Source organism: Nylanderia fulva, unplaced genomic scaffold (genome assembly GCF_048542155.1).
Source record: "Nylanderia fulva isolate GAGA-0341 unplaced genomic scaffold, ASM4854215v1 Scaffold73, whole genome shotgun sequence".
In the NCBI taxonomy this organism is placed as follows: domain Eukaryota; kingdom Metazoa; phylum Arthropoda; class Insecta; order Hymenoptera; family Formicidae; genus Nylanderia; species Nylanderia fulva.
The window spans coordinates 351,511-373,214 of NW_028190841.1; the positions used below are offsets into that span (position 1 = coordinate 351,511).

General features: G+C 33.2%; 1 protein-coding gene and 1 long non-coding RNA gene across 2 annotated transcripts; both read left to right on the plus strand.

Annotated features, from left to right (window-relative positions):
* The first annotated feature begins 205 nt into the window (after positions 1 to 205).
* On the plus strand, positions 206 to 1,097 carry LOC146720268 (uncharacterized). The gene is made up of 3 exons (XR_014926153.1): positions 206 to 526; positions 658 to 807; positions 965 to 1,097. It is a non-coding gene; the product is annotated as an uncharacterized LOC146720268 (long non-coding RNA).
* An 8,444-nt stretch (positions 1,098 to 9,541) lies between these two features.
* On the plus strand, positions 9,542 to 21,014 carry LOC114930777 (transcription elongation factor Spt6). The gene is given in 13 exon segments (XM_029302613.2): positions 9,542 to 9,809; positions 9,928 to 10,009; positions 10,396 to 10,592; positions 10,659 to 10,775; positions 11,156 to 11,173; positions 11,257 to 11,420; positions 11,704 to 11,956; positions 13,073 to 14,695; positions 14,697 to 16,102; positions 16,396 to 16,912; positions 17,006 to 17,246; positions 17,934 to 18,378; positions 19,559 to 21,014. Coding segments are annotated over 13 exon segments (5,310 nt in total). The 5' UTR covers positions 9,542 to 9,770; the 3' UTR covers positions 19,767 to 21,014.
* The last annotated feature ends 690 nt before the right edge of the window (positions 21,015 to 21,704 follow it).

Genomic DNA, 21,704 nt, shown 5'->3' on the forward strand with positions numbered 1-21,704 from the left:
CCCAAAAATATTGTAAAATATAATTTCTTCATTGGTGAGATTGAAAATTTCCTAAAACCATCTCCACAGTAAGATTCTTAATATATATATTATAATAATATTAACTTCATAGACTAATGTATTTATTGCATAGATAATATGTAAATTTTTCAGAAAAACTGGCTGCGATTTAACTGAAAGATATTGTAATCTAAAACTCCTTAATTATATGAAGCAACATTCAATGAGAAATATTCAATGATAAAAAAATTGAACATCTTTAGCTACTCTGACGACCTTTTGGAACGGGTGGCTACTATTATGGCATAAGCCATTCAACCCGAAATGGATATATTTTATTCGTCTGTAAAAACATTGCTAGATAATATCGCTCTAGAAATATTGAAAAATAATAATATCTACGAAAATCATTGGAAAAAAGTGAAAGGAACGCAGATTATGGATACACTCGAAGAATATATGTTTAGCGAATTAAACTTCCGACCATGCAGATTGCAAGACAGAAATGTGGAATATATGTGCATAAGTAAGTTATTGTATGTAGATTATAATATGTTATAATTATGGTTTATTTTATGCTGTGAGTGTGGTTATATATTTATTATGTATTAAAAATATTATTGCACTAATTAATTTCTGTATTGTAATTTGGTACAGGTTTTACGTACTAAATATGGCCAAGAAATAATTTTATTAATAATATATCACAGCGTGGCCAGGAGAGAGACTTGATCTACGTTGCGATTTAATAACAACTACTATTGGAAAACGAGATCGCCAAGTTAATATATTTTGGAAATCAAAATAGTACGTATAATAAATAATTTTTAATAGATATATCAATTATTTTAAAAATTAAAATATAGTAGGTGTAATAATTAAATTTTGAAATACTTGCATAATTTTTTCGACAGTTTTTTATCTTATTATATACATATACGCATATAATTTTATATGTTCACAGTGCTATAAAGAGTTTAGAAGATGCAAGATGTTTGAACATTATTTCTAATAAACCATTTCCGAAATGCGTTGTGAACCAAATACGGCTGATCAGGCAACGTTATAAAGATTCTGTAAAATTCGGTACAATAAAAGCTGCACAGGTTAGCAATTACTAATATATGATTTTTATTAATTTTATCATTAATTTATATACTTGTAAATTTGACGTAAATCAAGTACGTTTTATGTTTTATGTTTTATCACTCCTCAAAATAAGGAGATCAAAAAATTGTTTAAAATAGGAAAATTTTAAACAATAATAAATAAAGTAATTAAAATTAAAAGAAAAATATAAAAATAAGCTAAAATAAAATATTATTTTATAATTGCGTGTACAATGACAGCTCGTCAAAAATAAATGAATCAAATGATATTCATACCTTCGCCAGTGTAACACATTTCGTCCCTTTCCGTAAGAATTATGTAATGTGTTTGTTCTCTAGTATAATAAAAATTACAGTCTAAAATATATTTGTGCGAGTATATTATACTTCCAAAAACTATCAATAAACCACATATGTTTATCTCCGTTTCGATGCCATCCGACTATCACTCCGGCAGAATTTGTTACTTGACATTTTACAATCATATCATACCAACTATAAAATTTACGTCTTCTGGTCTTGTATTAAACTGCCCTGTTGTTTTAATATAAAAGTTGGACTGGAAAGTTTAATATCAGATTTTGATTAATTTTTCTTGTCAAATAATTTCTAAATAGATTATACTGGATAGATTTTTAAATTACAGATAGTTAATAAATTATAGATAAATTATAATACATATATGATATTGTACGTGCAATCAAAGAGAAACCTTATAGAGATTATATGTATATTAATATTTTATTTTAATATAGCATGTATGGTGCTAACATATTTTACGTCTTACCGTGTTTCTACGATAATTTGGAAAAACTTGAAAAGGTGAATCAGGTATTCGTGGTAATATATATAAACTTTCACTAGTGGACCACAGCTGAAAGAAAAATTGAATATGAGCAAAAAATAGATGTGACAGAGCTCTGATTACAAATTAAAAAATGAAAGCTTGTATATTTTTTTTGCTTATATACACATTCCTCAAAATAATTAAGGAATCAAAAAATGTTTAAAAATTAGGCAAATCTCAAACAGCTAATATATTATTTTAAATGATGAGAATTCAAATTAAAAAAAAAGAGATTTTAGAGCTTGAAATGTCTACTTTTAAACATGTCCAATCATAGCTGTTTTTCACTTTCTTCAATTCTGATAAATTCTGATTCAATTTTTTATTTGCAGAAAACTATGAATTTAACGAAATAGAAAAATTTCTTATCACTTTGTGCTGCATGCACAAAAAACATCGAAAAAACGTGTTCGACTTTCGCTTTAAAGCTTTAAGTGATCCCTGTAAAATTTTAAAACCTTTTTAAAAATTTAAATTTTGATTCTTGTCTTATTAAGTTATCGAGAATTAAAGAAAAAAATCATTATTTAATAAAAGTTACAGCTATAGTTATTATTTTATTTATTATATATATTGTTTATTACTGTTGTCATAATTTTTAATTTCAGATCGCATAACTTTAACAATACCAAAATGGATTGATAATAATGAAATAGGTCGCTATTTCTGTAAATTCGAAGGTACACATTATGTACCTAATCAAATGATGGCAAGACTTTATTCGCATGACATTGCTAAACTGCCAAAGCAGCCAGATCAAAATTAAAATTATATTACATATACATATATTAAATTGTATTCTTATTATGATGTAGTAACTCCTTCAAATATCTTAAATAACAATAAAATTTGAGTGACATATTATTTTAAATATCTTTTGATTATTTTTTCAACTGTTCTTTTTTTATATATTGATTAATTTTTTGAAAAATCATATTTGAGAATTTTAAATATAAAGAAAATGTTTAGATATAGAAATATATAATTTGATGTATAATTTATTTATTATACAGTGTTATTTATGATAGCAAATGCAACAAAATGTTCTCCGGACTAAAACTGCTTAGCATAATAAGAAAAAATGATTCTCAAAGCTTAAACGAAAATTTGGAAGGTATCTGCAGAAATATCTTTATATTCTTGTACAATTCTTCGATGCAAATCCTTTTGGGAGAACATTTTGAATTCAGTTTCATGAGCAAAGCCTTTCCGCGTTCTAAGTGCAGAAGCTCTATTTCTTTCCTTCTCAAAGGCATGTCAAATGAAAAAGGTGTTCTTTTTTTTTTATTTGTCTGCATAAAACATCAAGCAGAAATTTATAATTGGAAAAACCCCAAGACCTTGAGGTATTATCAATTAGGGATTTCAAAGAATGTATAGTTTAAAAAGGATATAAATTTGTTGGATATAGGGTGAAAAACATTTCCCAGATAGCCGCAGTAATTATTATGACATCATTTTGATGTCAAAATGCATCATATATTTGGCATCAAAATGATGCATTTTGATGTCATAATAATTACTGTGGCTATCTGGGTTGGTAATTTGTACATTTAAAATATACGCACTTGTGCTCTCTGCAATCAAAAGATATAAGAATAGTATTGCTATAGATTAATGTGCTTTCAAAGTTGGAAATTAATTATAATTTGCGAAAATAAGTTTGTATAGCAATTACTTTAATTTATAATATATTTTCCTGTGTTTTATTAATTTGTTTTCGCAATGGCTATGATAATGTGCTTGTCAGATCATGTGATAAAGATGATTCTCGGCTACAGTGATATCAGTTTGGGCGAAGTGTGTAGCTTAGCTCGTTAATTATTGTTCTATCAATATCGCGAATCGGGAGAGGATCGTTAAGACGGAATAGTTATTAGGTGTTATAATTATACTAATATAATATTATATATAATTTTATAATAGTATAAATGTCTATTCTTAATATAATATTTATTATTTTTTAAAAAATTATAATTAATGATTATATTCAACAAATTAAAACAAACAAATTAAATATTACTATTAATTAATATTAGTACCCATACAGCACCGATAGATTGCAAAAACATTACAACAATCTTTCACCGCAATATTGCAATATTGCAAATTCACTGCAAAATGTTGCTACATCATTGCTGTTGAATTGCAGCAATGTTAAAATGTCCGCTTTTTGGAAGATTGCAACAAAATATTACAACAATATTGCAATGTTATGAATTTGCAATAATGCATTGTTATTGCAACCATAAACTAATGTTGCATATACAGGTATATAAATGTAAATAAATCATTAATGAAAATACGTTGTAGTTAATTTATATATATTACAATATATAAATTATAGAATTTGGATTACATGCAATATTTCCGAAATATTAATGTCATGTTGCTACAAGTGTGCTGGAATTTTGTGCACCTATATCTCTGCAATGTCTTTATAATGTTGCATTGCAACTTGCAACATTGCAACGTTGCTGCAATACAATTGCAATAATCTGTGCTGTATGGTGAGTGATCGGCCGTCGACCGAAAACGTTTCTGATATTGGCTCGAAAAGGGCAACTAATTCCGAATACTGATTTAGATTTTTTGGTATTTATATGGATAACCTTTGTAAGCAATTACGAAATCTATATTTCATGAGGCTTCAGAAATATTGAGAAATTCTTAAAAACTAATTTCCCCTTTTCACCCCCATAAGAGATAATTGGGGTAAAATGCAGAAAGGAGTATGTTAAAAACTAGCCGATTTTTACCCCCAAGCCGGCCTTTAAAACGTAATTGATTTGACATTATTAAAATTCCTTCAAACAAAGTATCTGTCAGACAATCTGTCGAGCAACCAAGAGACAGAACTGCAATGTTGCCACGACCCTATAAGCACATGATATTATTTAATATTCTAAGCGTATTCTTAGAATATTAAATATTCTAAAAATACGCCTAGAATATTGTTTAAATATTAAATAATATCATGCGTTTATAGGGGATTAGCACGTCGTTTTGTAAATGCGATAGTAGTGTATTCATGCATGAGCTGTTTCTATGTGAGGAGATTCAGACTCTACAGACTAAAAAGTATCGCTCCGGTAGCATTGTATAAACAGTGAATTTCGCATTGATTGGAGGCAAAACTTTTGATTGATATTGTAGCGATAGAACTACATTAAAAAATGTATTTTTTTCGGAAATAAAAATTCTTACAAACTCAAAGAATCTCTCAGGTACGCACATGTTTGTTCTTGACTTAATGAGATAGCGTTAAGAAGATGACAATAAATCCACTATTAAAGTGTGTTCACTTTCCTAAAATTCTACAATAAAGTGAAAATAATTTAGATTTTTCTTTTAATATTTATATTTTTGATTTATTTGACAAACCTACTAAAATATTTCTTCTATTCAATATGTTTAGAATATTGTTTTCTTTTAAAAGAGCTTTCTTCTTTGAAATTCGAAGGTTCTTTCACATAATACACACCAACGTTTCGTCCATTACATGCATGTCCTTAACATAATAACGTTAAATGGATGGCAATTAATCAACAATTTTAAGGCCTGTGCACTTTTCTTAATTTCTACACTGAAGTAAAATAATGATTTATTTTTCAGACTCTCTACGATCCTTCTTACCCGTTCGAAAGTAAGCCACAAGAATACGAAAAAGTTACTGATATAAAATAATAGTTCTTCAATAATATATTATTGTTATTATACCAGTAATTTTTTCGTTTTCTTGTATTTTTTCGTAAGGTTTGTAAAATCGACAAATAAATTAAAGGTATTAAATATTTCGACGTAATAATTTTGTCATTCGACTTCGATATGTGAATATAGCCCGTATTTGACAATGCAATTTTTTCGCAACATCTTAATTGTTGCATTTTACTAGTTGCAGATTGCAGGAATTATTTGAATGTAATGATCCTACAGGCAACTAAAATAAGATAAACTGGACTATTTTCAACTACAGAATAAGATACTAAAATTATGCTAATACAACAAATATAACACTATTGTTGTTTTTTAAAGCAAATATATACAATAATAAATTTATTGTAATAAACTTTCTATATTATTTTGATGTTATAATATTCAAACGTACAAGTAATAGAAAAATAAAAAATGTTTTAGTTATATAAATGAAAGGAATGATAATTAAACATTGAAACTCAAAAAGTTATTTATGAGTAAAATAATATTGAATAAAATTAAAAATACAAAACAAAAATAATAATTAACTATTTAAAATTTAAGAATGTTTAAATCTATGATTAGACCAGCTAAATAAGAACGACCATATTGGTTTCCAATTTTGTTTACCGATTTTTCATCGCACACAATAAGTAGTAAGTAAACTGAACATTTAAATCCTACACTTATTCTCGATTTCCGAAGTAATTCTTGGACTTATAAGCGTAAATGCATTTTCTTTTTTTTTCCTTTTTTCTTTATTAACCCATACAGCACAGAACATTCCAATTACATTGCATCAATGTTGTAATCTTGCAAATTGCAATGTAACATTATAGAGATATTACAAGCACATACCCAGTAAGCAAAAAATCTTTGCTATAACGTCATTATATTGATGTCAAGTATGTAGTCAAGTGTGTTTTTAACATTAATTGTATGCAACATCATTATGAACAAACTTTGACATCGATTTAGAGGTTTCGATAATATTGAAATTAACGTTTTTAAAATATTTTATTAATATTTTGAGAGCAATATGTTATTAAATAATATTTTTAAAACATTTATAAAACATCAGTTAAAATATTTTTTTAATATTTATTAATAACATTTTAAACATATTTAGAAAATAATTTAATAAAAAAGTTTGAATCGCCAAGTGATGATAAAAATTATTTATTTTTATTAATATACGATAAAACTGGCTATGGTTACATAAAAGTAGATCGCGATGTTTTGACCATTGATTTCGGTCTTTTTTAAGTGAGCTACAGAAAAATAATACAAAATCAACTAATCTATACCAATGTTCAAGCTCGTATATAAACAAACACAATGATAACTTACTTAATATTACAAGGCCATGTGAAACAAGCAATAAAATTTTTTTTAAACTTGCAAAATTTTAATTCTAAAACTAATTTCAATGTAAACTCTAATATTCTTAATTACAAACGTTTCGAACTATATTTATATAGTCTTCCTCAGTGCGCAATAAATAAAGAAATATAATAAAAAATAATAAAAAATATTCTAATAAAAAGTCGCAATACAATAGTCAAAATAAATTAGATATTTATGTCAAAATTAAAAGGCAAAATACATTAACAATAAAATGAAATAATTACATATAGTTCAACGCAAAAAGTCCCAATTAGAAGCAAAAATCGAAATAAAAATAATATATCCGGCTAATCAATAAATTTTTTTTTAATTATTAAAACCTCGGAGTGGCACTTAAACATTCGTCCAAACCAATCACTCATTGTTAGTCGGCGAAAGGCTATCATCAGTTTGGCAATGAGCGTGTCCATCTCCTCCAAGTTATTTAATATTTGTTATAATAAACTGAATTTAAAAAGTTATATTATAAAATAGAAATCCACTTATGTATATGTAAAAATTAAAAATTAATTACTTGTTACTTACAATTGTTCCGAATAAATTGAGATGACAATGCCTCTAATTGTTGTTGAACTTATTGTTAGTACTTGACTGATGTCAAGTCAGTTAAAAAGTTGAATAAATAGGTGTCAAGTCGCAAAACATAAACATTTTAATAAATCTAAAAATTTTCTATTTCTTTTAGAATGTCAAAATAAGCGTTGTTAAGCAATTCGGTGTCTGTATTATTATTTATACCATGCTTTTGTTCCTTTATGTGTATCATCTCCGAGATAAGTCTTTTATGGTAGTTCGATTCAATATCAAGTATTTTAACGTTATCCCAATCAAAAGCATGTTTTTCATTTACAATATGATCAGAGACCACCGAATGCTTGGAAGAATCAAATTTTGTTATTTATATGTTCCTTTAATCTAGAACGTAATTTTCTTTTGATTTGCCCAAGAAACTTCACAGTCTTTACAATTAATTTTATAGACGACATTATTATTATCATACACGTTTTTGTCCTTGTGAACTCTAATAAATTTATTAAGATTATTAAGACAACAGTAACCCACTCTAAAATCTGATTTTTTAATTGTCGATGCTACTGTTTTAGAAATGTTATTAATATAGGTGATGACAAAAAACTTCTTGTTATTTTCCTCTGCAATATCTTTTATTCTTTTATTGTTAAAATAAAAATTGTTTACTACTTTTATTCTCCTATTGATTTCCTTAAAAATTAAATGAATAGGGTATAACCGTTATCCAATAATATTTTAATACAATGTTCTAAATTTTTCTTGTGATATATGGGATGAGATAATAGTAGAACTTATAATATTAGAACATTGTATAATATTAGGCCTAAGGCCTGGTCTATAATAAGTCGTATGTCGGAACTAGAGACTCTCAAGTACTTAGATTCTACAATACCTCGTATTGTAGACTAGGCCTAAGGCCTGGTCTATAATAAGTCGTATGTTGCAGTCGGATGTCGGAACGTAAGCGATTGTCCAATGAGGAAATTTTGTTTTCGAAAAAGAAATTTTCTCATTGGACAATCGCTTACGTTCCGACATCCGACTGCGACATACGACGTATTGTAGAACGAGCTTTAGGCCTGGTCTAGTGTGCCCTAAGAATCTTGATTGATCTATAAACGTATGCATAAGAAATTCAACCAATCAAATTTATTATGCATATGCTTATGCGCTTATGTAAAAGAGAGTGCTCCCCGCTTAATTATTTTGTTTATATATATAAATATATATTCCCAGATAGACACAGTAATTATTATGACATCATTTTGATGTCAAAATGCATCATTAAAATGATGTCATAATAATTACTGTGGCTATCTGGATTATTAAATTATATATTTTTAAGAAAATACAAATTATTTTTAAAATTTATTGGTCTAAACAAATAGTAAATTATATAGATTATACAATATTTTATAAAAATAATAAAAATAATAATAAAAATAATAAAGATAATAATATATATATAATAATAAAAATAATATAATATTATATATATATATATATATATATATATATATATATTTATATGTGTAAATTTTTATTGTTGACTGCTTAAGTTCTGCTACTTAATAAAATAAATATTTAAGTATTTATATGTGCTATATATGATTCTAAAACAAATATGTTATCTGAACATTATTTTAGATAATTTAATAAATATAATTTTTTATTATTAAGATGACACCAAAACTTTATCTAGACGATTATCTATATAATTTTATTTAGATAACAGATAAGTAATTATTTAATTCAATAATACATAAAATGCAAGAATAAAAGCGACACGTATTAATTAAAAAAAAATTATTTCAAAAAATGACGTGACGTCTTCATCACTAAAGTCCCTAGATATCTAGTGATTTCAACCATTGTGTGACATATCCCTCCATCTATTTATTTCCTATCGTCTATGGATTTAAGAAAACAGGCGATCGATGTCCATCTGTGTTCAATCGTTTAGTTTCAGGTAGGTGATGCGTTTCCATATCCGTACTTTTCTACATTCTTCTACCTGATTCTACGAAGGAGTTTGTTGGAATAAAGAGTTAAATAATATATCGAATAATAGCTTGAGTTTTTTTCGTTCAATTCTCACCACCGCTGAATTTTCTCACCGATAATCGAAGGTGACCAGGGTCCATATTACTTGATATACTTGTTATATCTTCGGATTTGGCATGGCACAGTATTTGGATTCCGAGGCGGACGTGAGCGAGGTGAATACAATAATGAATGAGTCTCTATTTTTCCTCGATTTTTTATCATGCACGAGAATTTTTATCTGATTTGCAAAACGATGATATTAATTCGCTACGATATAAAACGTGGTTTTAGGGGGAGGAAGAACTGGATCAGAATGAGAGAAAGAAGCTGAAGAAGCTGAAGGCGATGGAAGAGAGCGACGACGAAGAGGAAGGTGTGAATTTTATTTTATTATTAAATTAATAATATTAAAATATTAGTCTACCATAAGAATGATTGTTTTATTTTGCAATTATGTTTTATGAATTTTCTGCCTTGCAATCATTTTCTTACCTTTTTTCTTATTTTCTTTTTTTTTTTTTTCAATTTACTTGCATTCCTATTAATATTTATTTAATGTCTTTGTAATCTCTGCTGTAATATATGAAATGCTTAGCGCACTATGTCTATTTATTTAATTTGTGGCTTATAATATACATTATACATTTTATTTTATTCATTTTATTTGTTTAATATATTTATTTATCAAAGTTTATATTTATAAATTATAATGTAGCTGTAAATTGATATGCAGTATTAACATATTGATATATGTTGTAGATGATGAGGATCAGTTACGTGAAGAATTGAAAGATTTGATCGATGACAATCCCATAGAGGAAAGCGAAGGTGAAGATAGTGATGGCTCGGATCGTCACAAGAAGCGTAAACAAAGTGACGATGAGGATTTTGATGATCGCTTGGAAGATGAAGATTATGATTTGATCGAAGAAAATTTAGGTGTTAGACTTGAGAGGGTATGTTTAATAGATTAGATTATTCTTAAAAGAGAACATTTATATAAAAAATCTTGTCTTGCACAGAAACGTTTTAAACGTCTTCGAAGAATTCAGGACGAGGAATCAGAGGAGGAGCAAGAAAAGGAAGTGGATGATGAAAGGGATGCTATTGCAAATGAGTTGTTTGAAGCTTCCGGAGATGTAAGTTTTACAAAGTTATACACATGAATCAGATCTATATTTATCACTTATTCTGTTAATTCTCTACTTTTCACTTCTGATAGCAGATTTACATGTAATTTGACTAATTTTATTTATACTGTATGGCTTGCATGGTCTTTTCATACTTCAATAATCTCAGATTTATAACATTGATGAAAATCAAGAATTTGAATAAAGTGTAAATAAATTATGAGAGAAAAAATTAGTCAATAACCATTTAATTTTTTACAAAACACTGGAACATAAATACATGTTATTAAAGTAGTATTTTTTACACAAAACACTTATGAACATAAGTACACTCATAAATTTTATATATTATGTTTGCATTTATCAAACACACGCATACTTTCTATTAGGAAAGGGACATTATCACGGTATGTATTGTTTGCACAATATATTATTTGCATTTATTTATGTATGTTATGTGAGTGTATATCTCTTTTTTTATCATTCTTAGGAGGACGAAAGACGAAGCGAACGTAGTCACAGACCAGAGGCAGAGACCTTTGAAGAAGGCAGTGATGAAGGGGAATACACTGACGCAGATGATTTTATTGTGGATGACGATGGCAGACCTATTGCTGAGAAAAGGAAGAAGAAGAAGCCAATATTTTCCGACGCGTACGCTTTATAATGCTAAACAATCTTTATAATGATATAATTATTTGTCGATTGCAGCATAAGATATAAATTTATTGTCTCTGCAAAACTTAAGTAGAAAAAATATACATATGTATATTTATGCATGTATATATTATATATTTGTATATTATATATATATATATATATATATATATATATGTTTATTAAATATCTTATATTTATATATATTACGTATTTATAAATTATATATTTATAAGTATATTTATAAGTATATATTATATATTTTATCATATATTTTTAGAGCATTGCAAGAAGCGCAAGATATTTTTGGCGTTGACTTCGATTACGATGAATTCGGTAAATACGGCGAAGAGGATTACGAGGAGGAAGAGGAGGAAGAAGAGGAGGATGAATACTTGGACGAGGATGTCGACACCGAACGACCGCGACGGCCTAAGAAGCAGCTAAAGAAGAAGACAACGAGAAAGAGTATTTTTGAGATTTACGAACCCAGCGAATTGAAACGTGGTCACTTCACCGATATGGATAACGAGGTACGACATAGTGATAACATTGTTCAAGAAAAAATGTTTCTTATAGTTTCTTGGATGCTGAATACGAATCTGGTTTCCAAATTGCTTCATCACGTCACAATTTTGTGAGAAATTTTTAAGTAAAATTGTAAAAGAGGACTATTTTTACGAACTTTATCATGCTATAATTACCATATGTGACATGCTGGAGAAGTTTTATTACGATCAAAATAAAGTATGTTGTTAGGACTTTTAACCCTGAAAAGGAATTTTTGGTATCAGTTATGAAGAGTAATGAGATATCCATAGTTATTAAATATAAGCTGTGTTGCAGAAGTTAGATATGATTTACAATTAGGTCATTGACGATTTACTAAATAATTTCCAAGGATTTTTTAAGTCATTGAATACGAATTCATTGTCAAAATTGTCAACTTCAAAATGGTACTCAATATGGGGGATGTCAAAATAAAAAAATGCTTTTTTCATATAAATCTGCTATATTGAGTTCATCATTTTGAATTTGACAATTTTGACACTGGATTTGTATTCAGTGATTTTAAAAAATCTTTAAAATTAAATTAATATAATTGAAGTTTATATGTTAAATCGTCAAAATGACCTAAAAATCACAGCTAACTTCCGCAATACATTTAATCATTGATATCTTATTGGTTAACCAACATCAAAAATTCTTTTTGAGGATTGAAAGTCCTAACAATATACTTTATTTTGATTGCAATAACACTTCTCTAGCACGTCACATTGTAACTATATAATATTACAAAGTATGTAAAAAATACCCGTTTTTGCAACTTTAATTAAAAATTTCTGAAAATTGTGATAAAATAATTTAGAAACCAGTTTCGTATTCAACATTCAAAAACCTAAGAAACTACTACTCTCGTTCCGATTAATGTTGTTTTGTCCAACTGTATAATAGTTGACAATAGGATTTTTTTCTGATTATTTGATTATACATCAGATATTTAATATTATAAAGCAGATATTTCCCAAGTAGCAAACTGACGTCATTTTGACGTCTAATGACATATGCTTGTAATTTAATAGTCAATAATAGTCAATAATAGTGATTAAATAGTCCTAGAGTGTTCAAGGTGTCCTCTTACATTGCAGATACGGAACACGGATATACCGGAAAGAATGCAACTGCGATCCGTACCAGTGACGTCGGTTCCAGAGGGCTCCAACGAGCTCGACCTCGAGGCCGAGTGGCTGTACAAACAAGCATTTTGCAAGCCGACGATCTCCATTCAAGACGCTCACTTGAACGCCGAAGCCAAGGAAAGGGCGCGAAAGGGTCCGCAGACCGTCGGCAAGATAAAGAAAGCCCTGGATTTTATGCGCAATCAATATTTCGAGGTCCCCTTCATATCCTTCTACAGGAAGGAGTACGTGCTGCCCGAGCTGAACATCAACGATCTGTGGAAGGTATACAAATTCGATGCTAAATGGTGTCAGCTGCGTCAGCGGAAGGAGAACGTGCTCAAGCTGTTCGAGAAGATGCGCAACTATCAGCATGACGAGATTATGAAGAATAAGGACGCGCCGCTGCCGGACAACGTGCGACCGATCGAGGACGACGACATCGAGCGGCTGAAGAATGTACAGACCAGCGAGGAGCTCAACGACGTCTACCACCACTTCATGTTGTACTATTCCCATGAAATCCCGGCGATGCAGGAAGCCGTGCGACAGAAGGAGAAGGAGGCCCGGCGCGAGGAGAGGATCCAGCGACGCAAGCAGCAGATCGCCGAGGCGGAGGAGAACGGGGAAGATCCGCCAGAGGAGGACGAGATCCAGGAAGAGGAGGAGGTCGACGAGACGCTGAAGCAGGCGGTGAGGAGCGGCCCGTACTCCATCTGTCGGAAGGCCGGCCTCGACGGTCTCGCCAAGAAGTTCGGTCTCACGCCCGAGCAGTACGCCGAGAATCTACGCGACAATTATCAGCGTCACGAGATGGATCAGGAGCCGACCGAGCCGACGAGCATCGCGAGCGAGTACTGCGGCTCGCGATTCAAGACCGCGGACGAGGTGCTGAAGGCTGCCCAGCTGATGGTGGCGATTCAGCTGGCGCGCGAGCCCCTGGTGCGCAAATGCGTGCGCGAGATGTACATGGAACGCGCCAAGATCTCCGTGAAGCCGACGAAGAAGGGTATCAAAGAGATCGACGAGAATCATCCCATCTACACGATGAAGTACATGAAGGACAAGCCGGTGCGCGATCTCGTCGGCGTGCAGTTCTTGAATCTGGCGATCGCTGAGGAGGATAAACTCATCACGATCACCCTGAGCGACGCGATCGAGGGCAACACCAGCGGCAATTACGTGGATGAGATGAAACAGCTCTACTGCAAGGACGAGTTCAGCAAACTCGTGCAGGATTGGAACGCCCTGCGCGTCGGTAGCGTCGAGCTCGCGCTCAATCGCATGGTGATACCCCACCTGAAGAAGGAACTGCGAGCGAACCTGATAGCCGAGGCTAAGGAATGCGTGATGCGCGCCTGCTGCCGCAAGATGTACAACTGGATTAAAGTCGCACCGTACAGCTGCGAGTTCCCCGAGGAGGAAGATGAAGAGTGGGACACCAGTAAGGGCCTCCGGGTCATGGGCCTGGCTTACGTGCCCGATTACTCCCAGGCGGCCTTTAGCTGCCTGATCGCAGCCGACGGCGAGTGCACGGATTATCTGCGTCTGGCGCATCTGATGAAGCGCAAGAACAGCTATCGCGAGGACGAGAAAGCTGATGAAGGAGGCGGATTTGTTGGCGCTGAGAAATTTCATAGCCACGAAGAAGCCGCATGTTATAACGATAGCCGGTGAGTCTCGGGAGGCGACTATGATCGCGGACGACATCAAGGATTGCATAACCACGCTGATGGGAGAGGAGCAGTTTCCAAGTATCCAAGTGGAGATCTGCGACAACGAGCTCGCGAAGATCTATTCCAACAGTAACAAGGGCAAATCCGAATTTCGGGACTATCCGGAACTGCTGCGCCAGGCGATCTCGCTGGCGCGGAGGATGCAGGATCCTCTGGTAGAATTCTCGCAATTATGCACCGCGGACGAGGAGATTCTCTGCCTCAGGTATCATAGTCTGCAGGATCAACTGCCCAAGGAGGAGCTGCTGGAGAATCTGTACCTCGAGTTTGTGAATCGCGTGAACGAAGTCGGTGTGGACGTGAACAAGGCGGTTCAGCAGGCTTACTGCGGCAACCTTGTGCAATTCGTTTGCGGCCTCGGCCCGCGGAAGGGCCAGGCGCTGATCAAGATGCTGAAGCAGACGAATCAGAGACTGGAGAATAGGACCCAGCTGGTCACCGCGTGTCATATGGGCCCGAAGGTGTTTATCAATTGCGCCGGCTTTATCAAGATCGACACCAACAGTCTGGGCGACAGCACCGAGGCCTATGTCGAGGTGCTTGACGGCTCGCGGGTCCATCCCGAGACCTATGAGTGGGCTAGGAAGATGGCGGTCGATGCACTGGAGTACGACGACGAGGACGCGAATCCCGCGGGCGCTCTAGAGGAGATCCTAGAGTCGCCGGAGCGTCTGAAGGACCTGGATCTCGACGCGTTTGCGGAGGAGCTCGAGCGACAGGGTTTCGGTAACAAGTGCGTCACTTTGTACGACATCAGGGCCGAGCTGAACAGCCGCTACAAGGACCTACGCGTACCGTATCAGTCGCCGAACGCTGAGAAGCTGTTCGACATCCTGACGAAGGAGACACCCGAAACTTTCTACGTCGGCAAGCTGGTTCTGGTCAAGGTCGTCGGCATCAGCCACCGAAAGCCTCAAGGCGAGCAGCTCGATCAGGCGAATCCGGTGCGCAACGAGGAGACCTGCCTGTGGCAATGTCCGTTCTGTTTGAAGAACGACTTTCCCGAATTGTCGGAGGTGTGGAATCACTTCGACGCCGGCGCCTGTCCGGGCAAGGCCGTCGGCGTGAGACTGCGACTTGACAACGGTATATCCGGCTATATTCATATCAAGAATCTGTCCGACCGACACGTCGCCAATCCTTGCGAGAGAGTTTGTATCGGTCAGACCATTCATTGCCGTATTATTAAAATCGAAGTAGATCGATTCAGTGTCGAATGCACCAGCAAAAGTAGTGACCTCACGGACAAAAATCATGAGTGGAGGTAAGCGAATTACGCTAGTAAATATAGTATAGTCGAGTGGTTTTTACATAAATCTTCTCTGTTGCCTTCAAAATAATTGAAATATAAAAATATAGTGGTTTTCTTTAAAATACATAATTGACTTTGTGGTTCCATTAAAAAAAAACAATTGATCTTGAAATGACTTTTATATGACCTTGAAAAACGCTTTTCAGAAAAAAGTACATTTGTTATACAATAAAAGAAATATTTTGGAGATGATCGATTAAAACAAGACACCCTGTATAGGAAATTATACAAATAATAATTTACAGGCCGCAACGAGATCCATTTTACGACACCGAGGCCGAACAGAAGGACATGAAGGTGGAGGAGGACGCGAAGAAGGCGAAACAGCGGCAGATTTACGTGAAGCGAGTGATTGTCCATCCGTCTTTCCATAACATCAGCTTCGCTGAAACCGTGAAACTGATGCAGACGATGAAGCAGGGCGAGGCAATAGTCAGACCGAGCAGCAAAGGCGCCGATCACCTGACGGTCACGTGGAAGGTCACCGACGATATTCTGCAGCACATCGATGTACGGGAGGAGGGCAAGGAGAACGCTTTCTCGTTGGGGCAGAGCCTCTGGATCGGCAACGAAGAGTTCGAGGATCTGGACGAGATCATCGCCCGACATGTTAATCCCATGGCTGCTTACGCGTCCGAAATGCTGGACTTCAAGTACTACAAGCCAGCCGTGGAGGGAATCAAAGACAAAGCGGAGGAGATACTGAAGGATCAAAAGAAGGAGAACCCCGGTGGAATTCCTTACATAGTCTCTGCAGCTAGGGTAAATAAAGCGCGCAACGAATTCTTAGTATTTGCATGTGAAATGTTGAAAGAGATCTTCAAGACCAAATAATTTTTTCGTTTCTTTTCGCAGACCTATCCTGGAAAGTTTCTGCTTTCATATTTGCCACGCACTCGTTGTCGCCATGAATACGTCACAGTGACGTCCGAGGGCTTCAAATTCCGGGGACAAATGTTCCCTAAGGTGAGCGACCTGTTGCGCTGGTTTAAGGAACACTTCAGAGATCCGGTGCCCGGACAATCCACTCCTAGTACACCTCGCGGCGCAATGACTTCTAGAACACCTTACAATACTACGCCGGGAGCAGTCAGCGGTAAGCCTACGTTATTACCACAAATTATAATTGCCGAGAATCCCACTTGATCAGGTGTTTAAGGGGATTCTAATGTAATTTAACTTTTTTTTAATTAATTTTTTTTTATAAAATTATAGAGTTCACAGTTCGTTATTATTAATATTTTAATTGTGGAAAAGGATTTTCAATCTGTATGGCCAAAAAGATTAAGGGGATGCTGACTAAGTCTATTTTATCGAAAAGTATTATTTTTATTTAATTATTTATTCGCTATGCAGAATGAAAAATCTTTTACTGGAATTAAAGTATTCGTAATAACAAATCTGGGCTATTACGTATGTATATATAAAAAAACAAGTAAGCTAAACAATTAGTTGTTTTTTAAACGATAAAAAACTATAATTATTTAACTTTTTTGGTTTCTTTTTAAATACACATATAGTAGCCTAGATTTGTTATTATAAATACTTCAATTCTAGAAAAAAATTTTTATTCTATAAAGCCAATAAAGAATTAAATGAAAATAATATTCCATCCCTAACAGCACGCATCTCCTGAAGACGTTCAGAGAACATCTTGAGGATGTTCGAATGTTCTCTGGATATCTTTTAGATATCCTCTGAGTCTTTCGTATATGATGTGTTATTAGGGATATTTCTCGTCAGCGGTGTCGAAAATAAATTTCCAAAATTTCGATTGTTGCAGGAATGAATCAAGAGGCGATCCAGCGAGTCGCGCAGAATCTTCCGCACCACATGTTGCACTCGCTATCGCAGGTAGCGAATCAGACGCCGCATCACTATCCACCGCACACCCCGGGAACGGCCAGTGCTGCCGGTTACGGCGGGGTGCACACGTATCCGAACACACCTTACACACCGTCCGGTCAGACCCCGTTCATGACCCCATACCAGACGCCCCATCACACGCCCCATCACGGCCAGCCGACACCCAGATACGGTCAACAGACACCGAGTCATCATCAGGGACCCTTCGTGCATCCGCCGCCGCCCTCAATGACGCCTGGTCATCACAGATCCGCCCAGTCGCACAGACCTACGCCACCCATGTCGACCCCCTCTGGCGATCCTATGGATTGGAAGAAGGCAGCCGAAGCCTGGGCGCGTCTAAAAGGCAATCCCCGAGTCTCGTAAGCGCACAACTTCTCCCTCTTCGTCCTGTAATTCGGAAACTCTCGGGCGCGAGACGCTTTGGAAACCATTTATCTATCTATTCTCTAAAATGTTAAATGAAATGTGTAATATTAATGCAAACTTATACATTCAATTGAAAAGAAGGATGTTAAATATAAGCTCAAAAGCGGAACCAAAATCAACCATTGAAAACTGTTTTTGGAATTTTCTAAAAGCAGAAAACAATTATTTGTTCACCAGGTCCGGGGAAAATTAAGATTTATTATCGATTATTGGAACAGTCATATAATTTGATTTTTAAGCTTTATAGCCTTGATATTATATTCAAAATAAAATAAATTGTGTACTTATATGTATGTTGGTAAATAAGTAGCATATATAAAGAATTCAATGTTTGATTAACATAATTTACATTACACATACAGGATGTGTCAAAAGTCTGGAAACAATTTAATTACGCATTTTAGAAATAAATGCTTCAACAAAAAGTTATAGCGCTTAAAAATATCAATTTACTAGTTTTGTCAGTTTGACCATAGATGATACCAAAGTCAGAACAAAGAATTTTGAATTTTTTAAATGGCAGTACTATACTTTTTTCATATTAATCGATTCCTCGCAATATTCTGCATAACAAGTTATAAGGGTGAAATGGTCAAGAAGTGAATATTTTACGAGATATTTCACAGCTTCCGCAAGATTATGTAAAATAACAATATCAAATATTTCACACATAAAATATTCACTTTTTGACAATTTTACTTTTCAATCATTCAACTATTTCCAGACTTTTGGCACACCCTATGTGTAATATAAATTATGTAAGTCAAAACATTAAATTCTCTGCTTATACTATTTACTTTTTAATATATATATAAGTGTACAATTGATTTTATTTTGAAGATATATCGAAAATATATATAAAGCTTGAAAATCTGACTTCCAATAATCAATAATAAATCTTGATTGTCACAACTTTCCTTGGACCCGGTGGACAAATTTTCTGCTTTTAGAGATTCTAAAAACAGTTTCCAATGATTGATTTAGGTTCCACGTTGGGTCAAAAATGGTATATTTTTAACACCTTTTTTTTTTTTTTTTTTTTATATTCGAGGTGTGGAGAGTTTCGCCGAATTGACAAGTTCCTTATTCGTTAATGATTGACTGTGCTTTCAGCGGATCAACGCCCAAATACGAGGAATCTAGGAAGACCCCGCGTGGCTACGAAGAATCAGCCGGCAGGATGACGCCCTCTGGTAGGAGCAGACCTTCTTCTACGCGGACTCCCTCGTACAAGTCTCCCCGAGGTACTCCGCACACAAATTCTAGTCCACGAAGTATGTCCCTCAGCGGGGACGGTACGCCCCTGTACGATGAGAGCTAACGGAGTCGTCGGCAACTTGTGCATATAATTATATAGTTGATTATCTTTATTAGTTACGTCATATCACGTAAACATACGTATGTCGAGCGACAAGAATGACAATTTTGACGTCTGTTTTATCGTTGGATCGGAGACGTTGATAACTTGCGTTAAATTCAAGGCTCCTGGGTCCTCGATCATGTTAGATTGTGACGTCAGAGGCGAAAATTTTTTAAAGTGTGCTAAAACCATCTGAAGCAGTGTTTCATCGAATTTTTATTTAAAAATGGCATTTTAGAATTTTTAGCGTGTGTTTTCTCATCTCTGACGTTACAATTTTAATATGAACGTCGAAATATATATATCTGATATACAGGGTGTTCCATTTTATTTATCGTTCCTCGTAACTTTGCAAGGAGCGGTCATAGAGAAAAATGTATCAGACAAAAGTTGTAGAGTTTAGAGGGAGTCATCTAATGGTGATCTTGAGCTTGACCTAGGGGTCAAAATTGAAGGTCAATATAAAAATTTTAAATTAAAATATTTTTATAGTGTTTTGGAAAGCTGTTGAGATAAGCACAAGAATATGTAATGAGAAATAGAAATTTTAATTCTACAATTATCTCTGAATTCTACAACTTTTGTCTGAAAGATTTTTCTCTACGACCGCTCCCTGCAAAGTTACAAGGGATGATAGATTAAAATGAGACATCCTGTATAAGGGATAAATTCTTAAAATCAGTTACTCAATAGAAAATATATTAATTAAATACGCAATTATGTACACATGTGAATTATTATTACGTTATAATTATTGTATAAGAGAACATGTGTTACTGGATAAAAGATTATCTGAAAATGCTTGAAATATATTGAAAAATGCGTTTTATCGTTTATATACGCCTGTAACATGTCTGAGAAATTGATTGAAATTCTGATTAATCGTATCAAATTATTTATCATGTCAGCAGTGGTAGAAAATTGTGAAATTTCTCTTGAATGCGAGTGTGCATTATGTATATTGAAATAATCTTTATATATAATCTCGAGATAATTTTAGGAGAAATTTAGCTTAGAATTGCTATAAATAGGTTATCTATTTAATATTAAGTATCTTATTTTACAAGCATACATTTCCTCCAATGTATAAAAATATATGTTACATTGTATGCGTAAAACAGAAAGCAGGAATTATTATTTTATATTTATACCAACTATCTCTGTAATTTTTATTTCAATATGTACCAATAAATTATATTTCTTATATGACTCGACCTTTAACGCCGTAAACTTTTATATAATAAGCAGAATATATAGTATGTATACATATACATTCTGTGTATAGTATAATATATAGAAATATTATGTTTAAAGCAGACGATATTTCATATATACAATTTTTATATTTGTTAAATAATAATATTAAATACGCAAATATAATATAATGTATAATAACCGGTACATTTTGCACTGAGAATATTTCTTCAATATTTATATATATACACATCACATTTTTTTTATTAGTTAATAAATCTATATAATGATGTAAACGCACCAAAATTACAAGAATGCTTAAGATTTTTGTATATATTATTATTTTTTAAAAATAACATAAAATTGGAATTTTTTCTGTCTCTAAAATTACAAGATTTAAGTAGCATATAAAAAAATTCTAAGATATAAAAAATAATATCAAAAATATTCAGAAAAAATAATACGTATCATATGTATAATATACATGTACGTAAAAAAAAACCATTTTGGATATATTTCTATATAGAAAGAAGTTCTGCACGTATTTTTGTGCGTTTAATATAATTTCAATATTTTTTATATTTTAAATGTTTTTGATCTCATCAACATTTTTTTATTATACATTGTGTCGCGTTTTTCTATAAAAAAATAATTGCCTCTTATAATTTGAATCCATTATTGCTGATATATCATTTATTTCTCTAT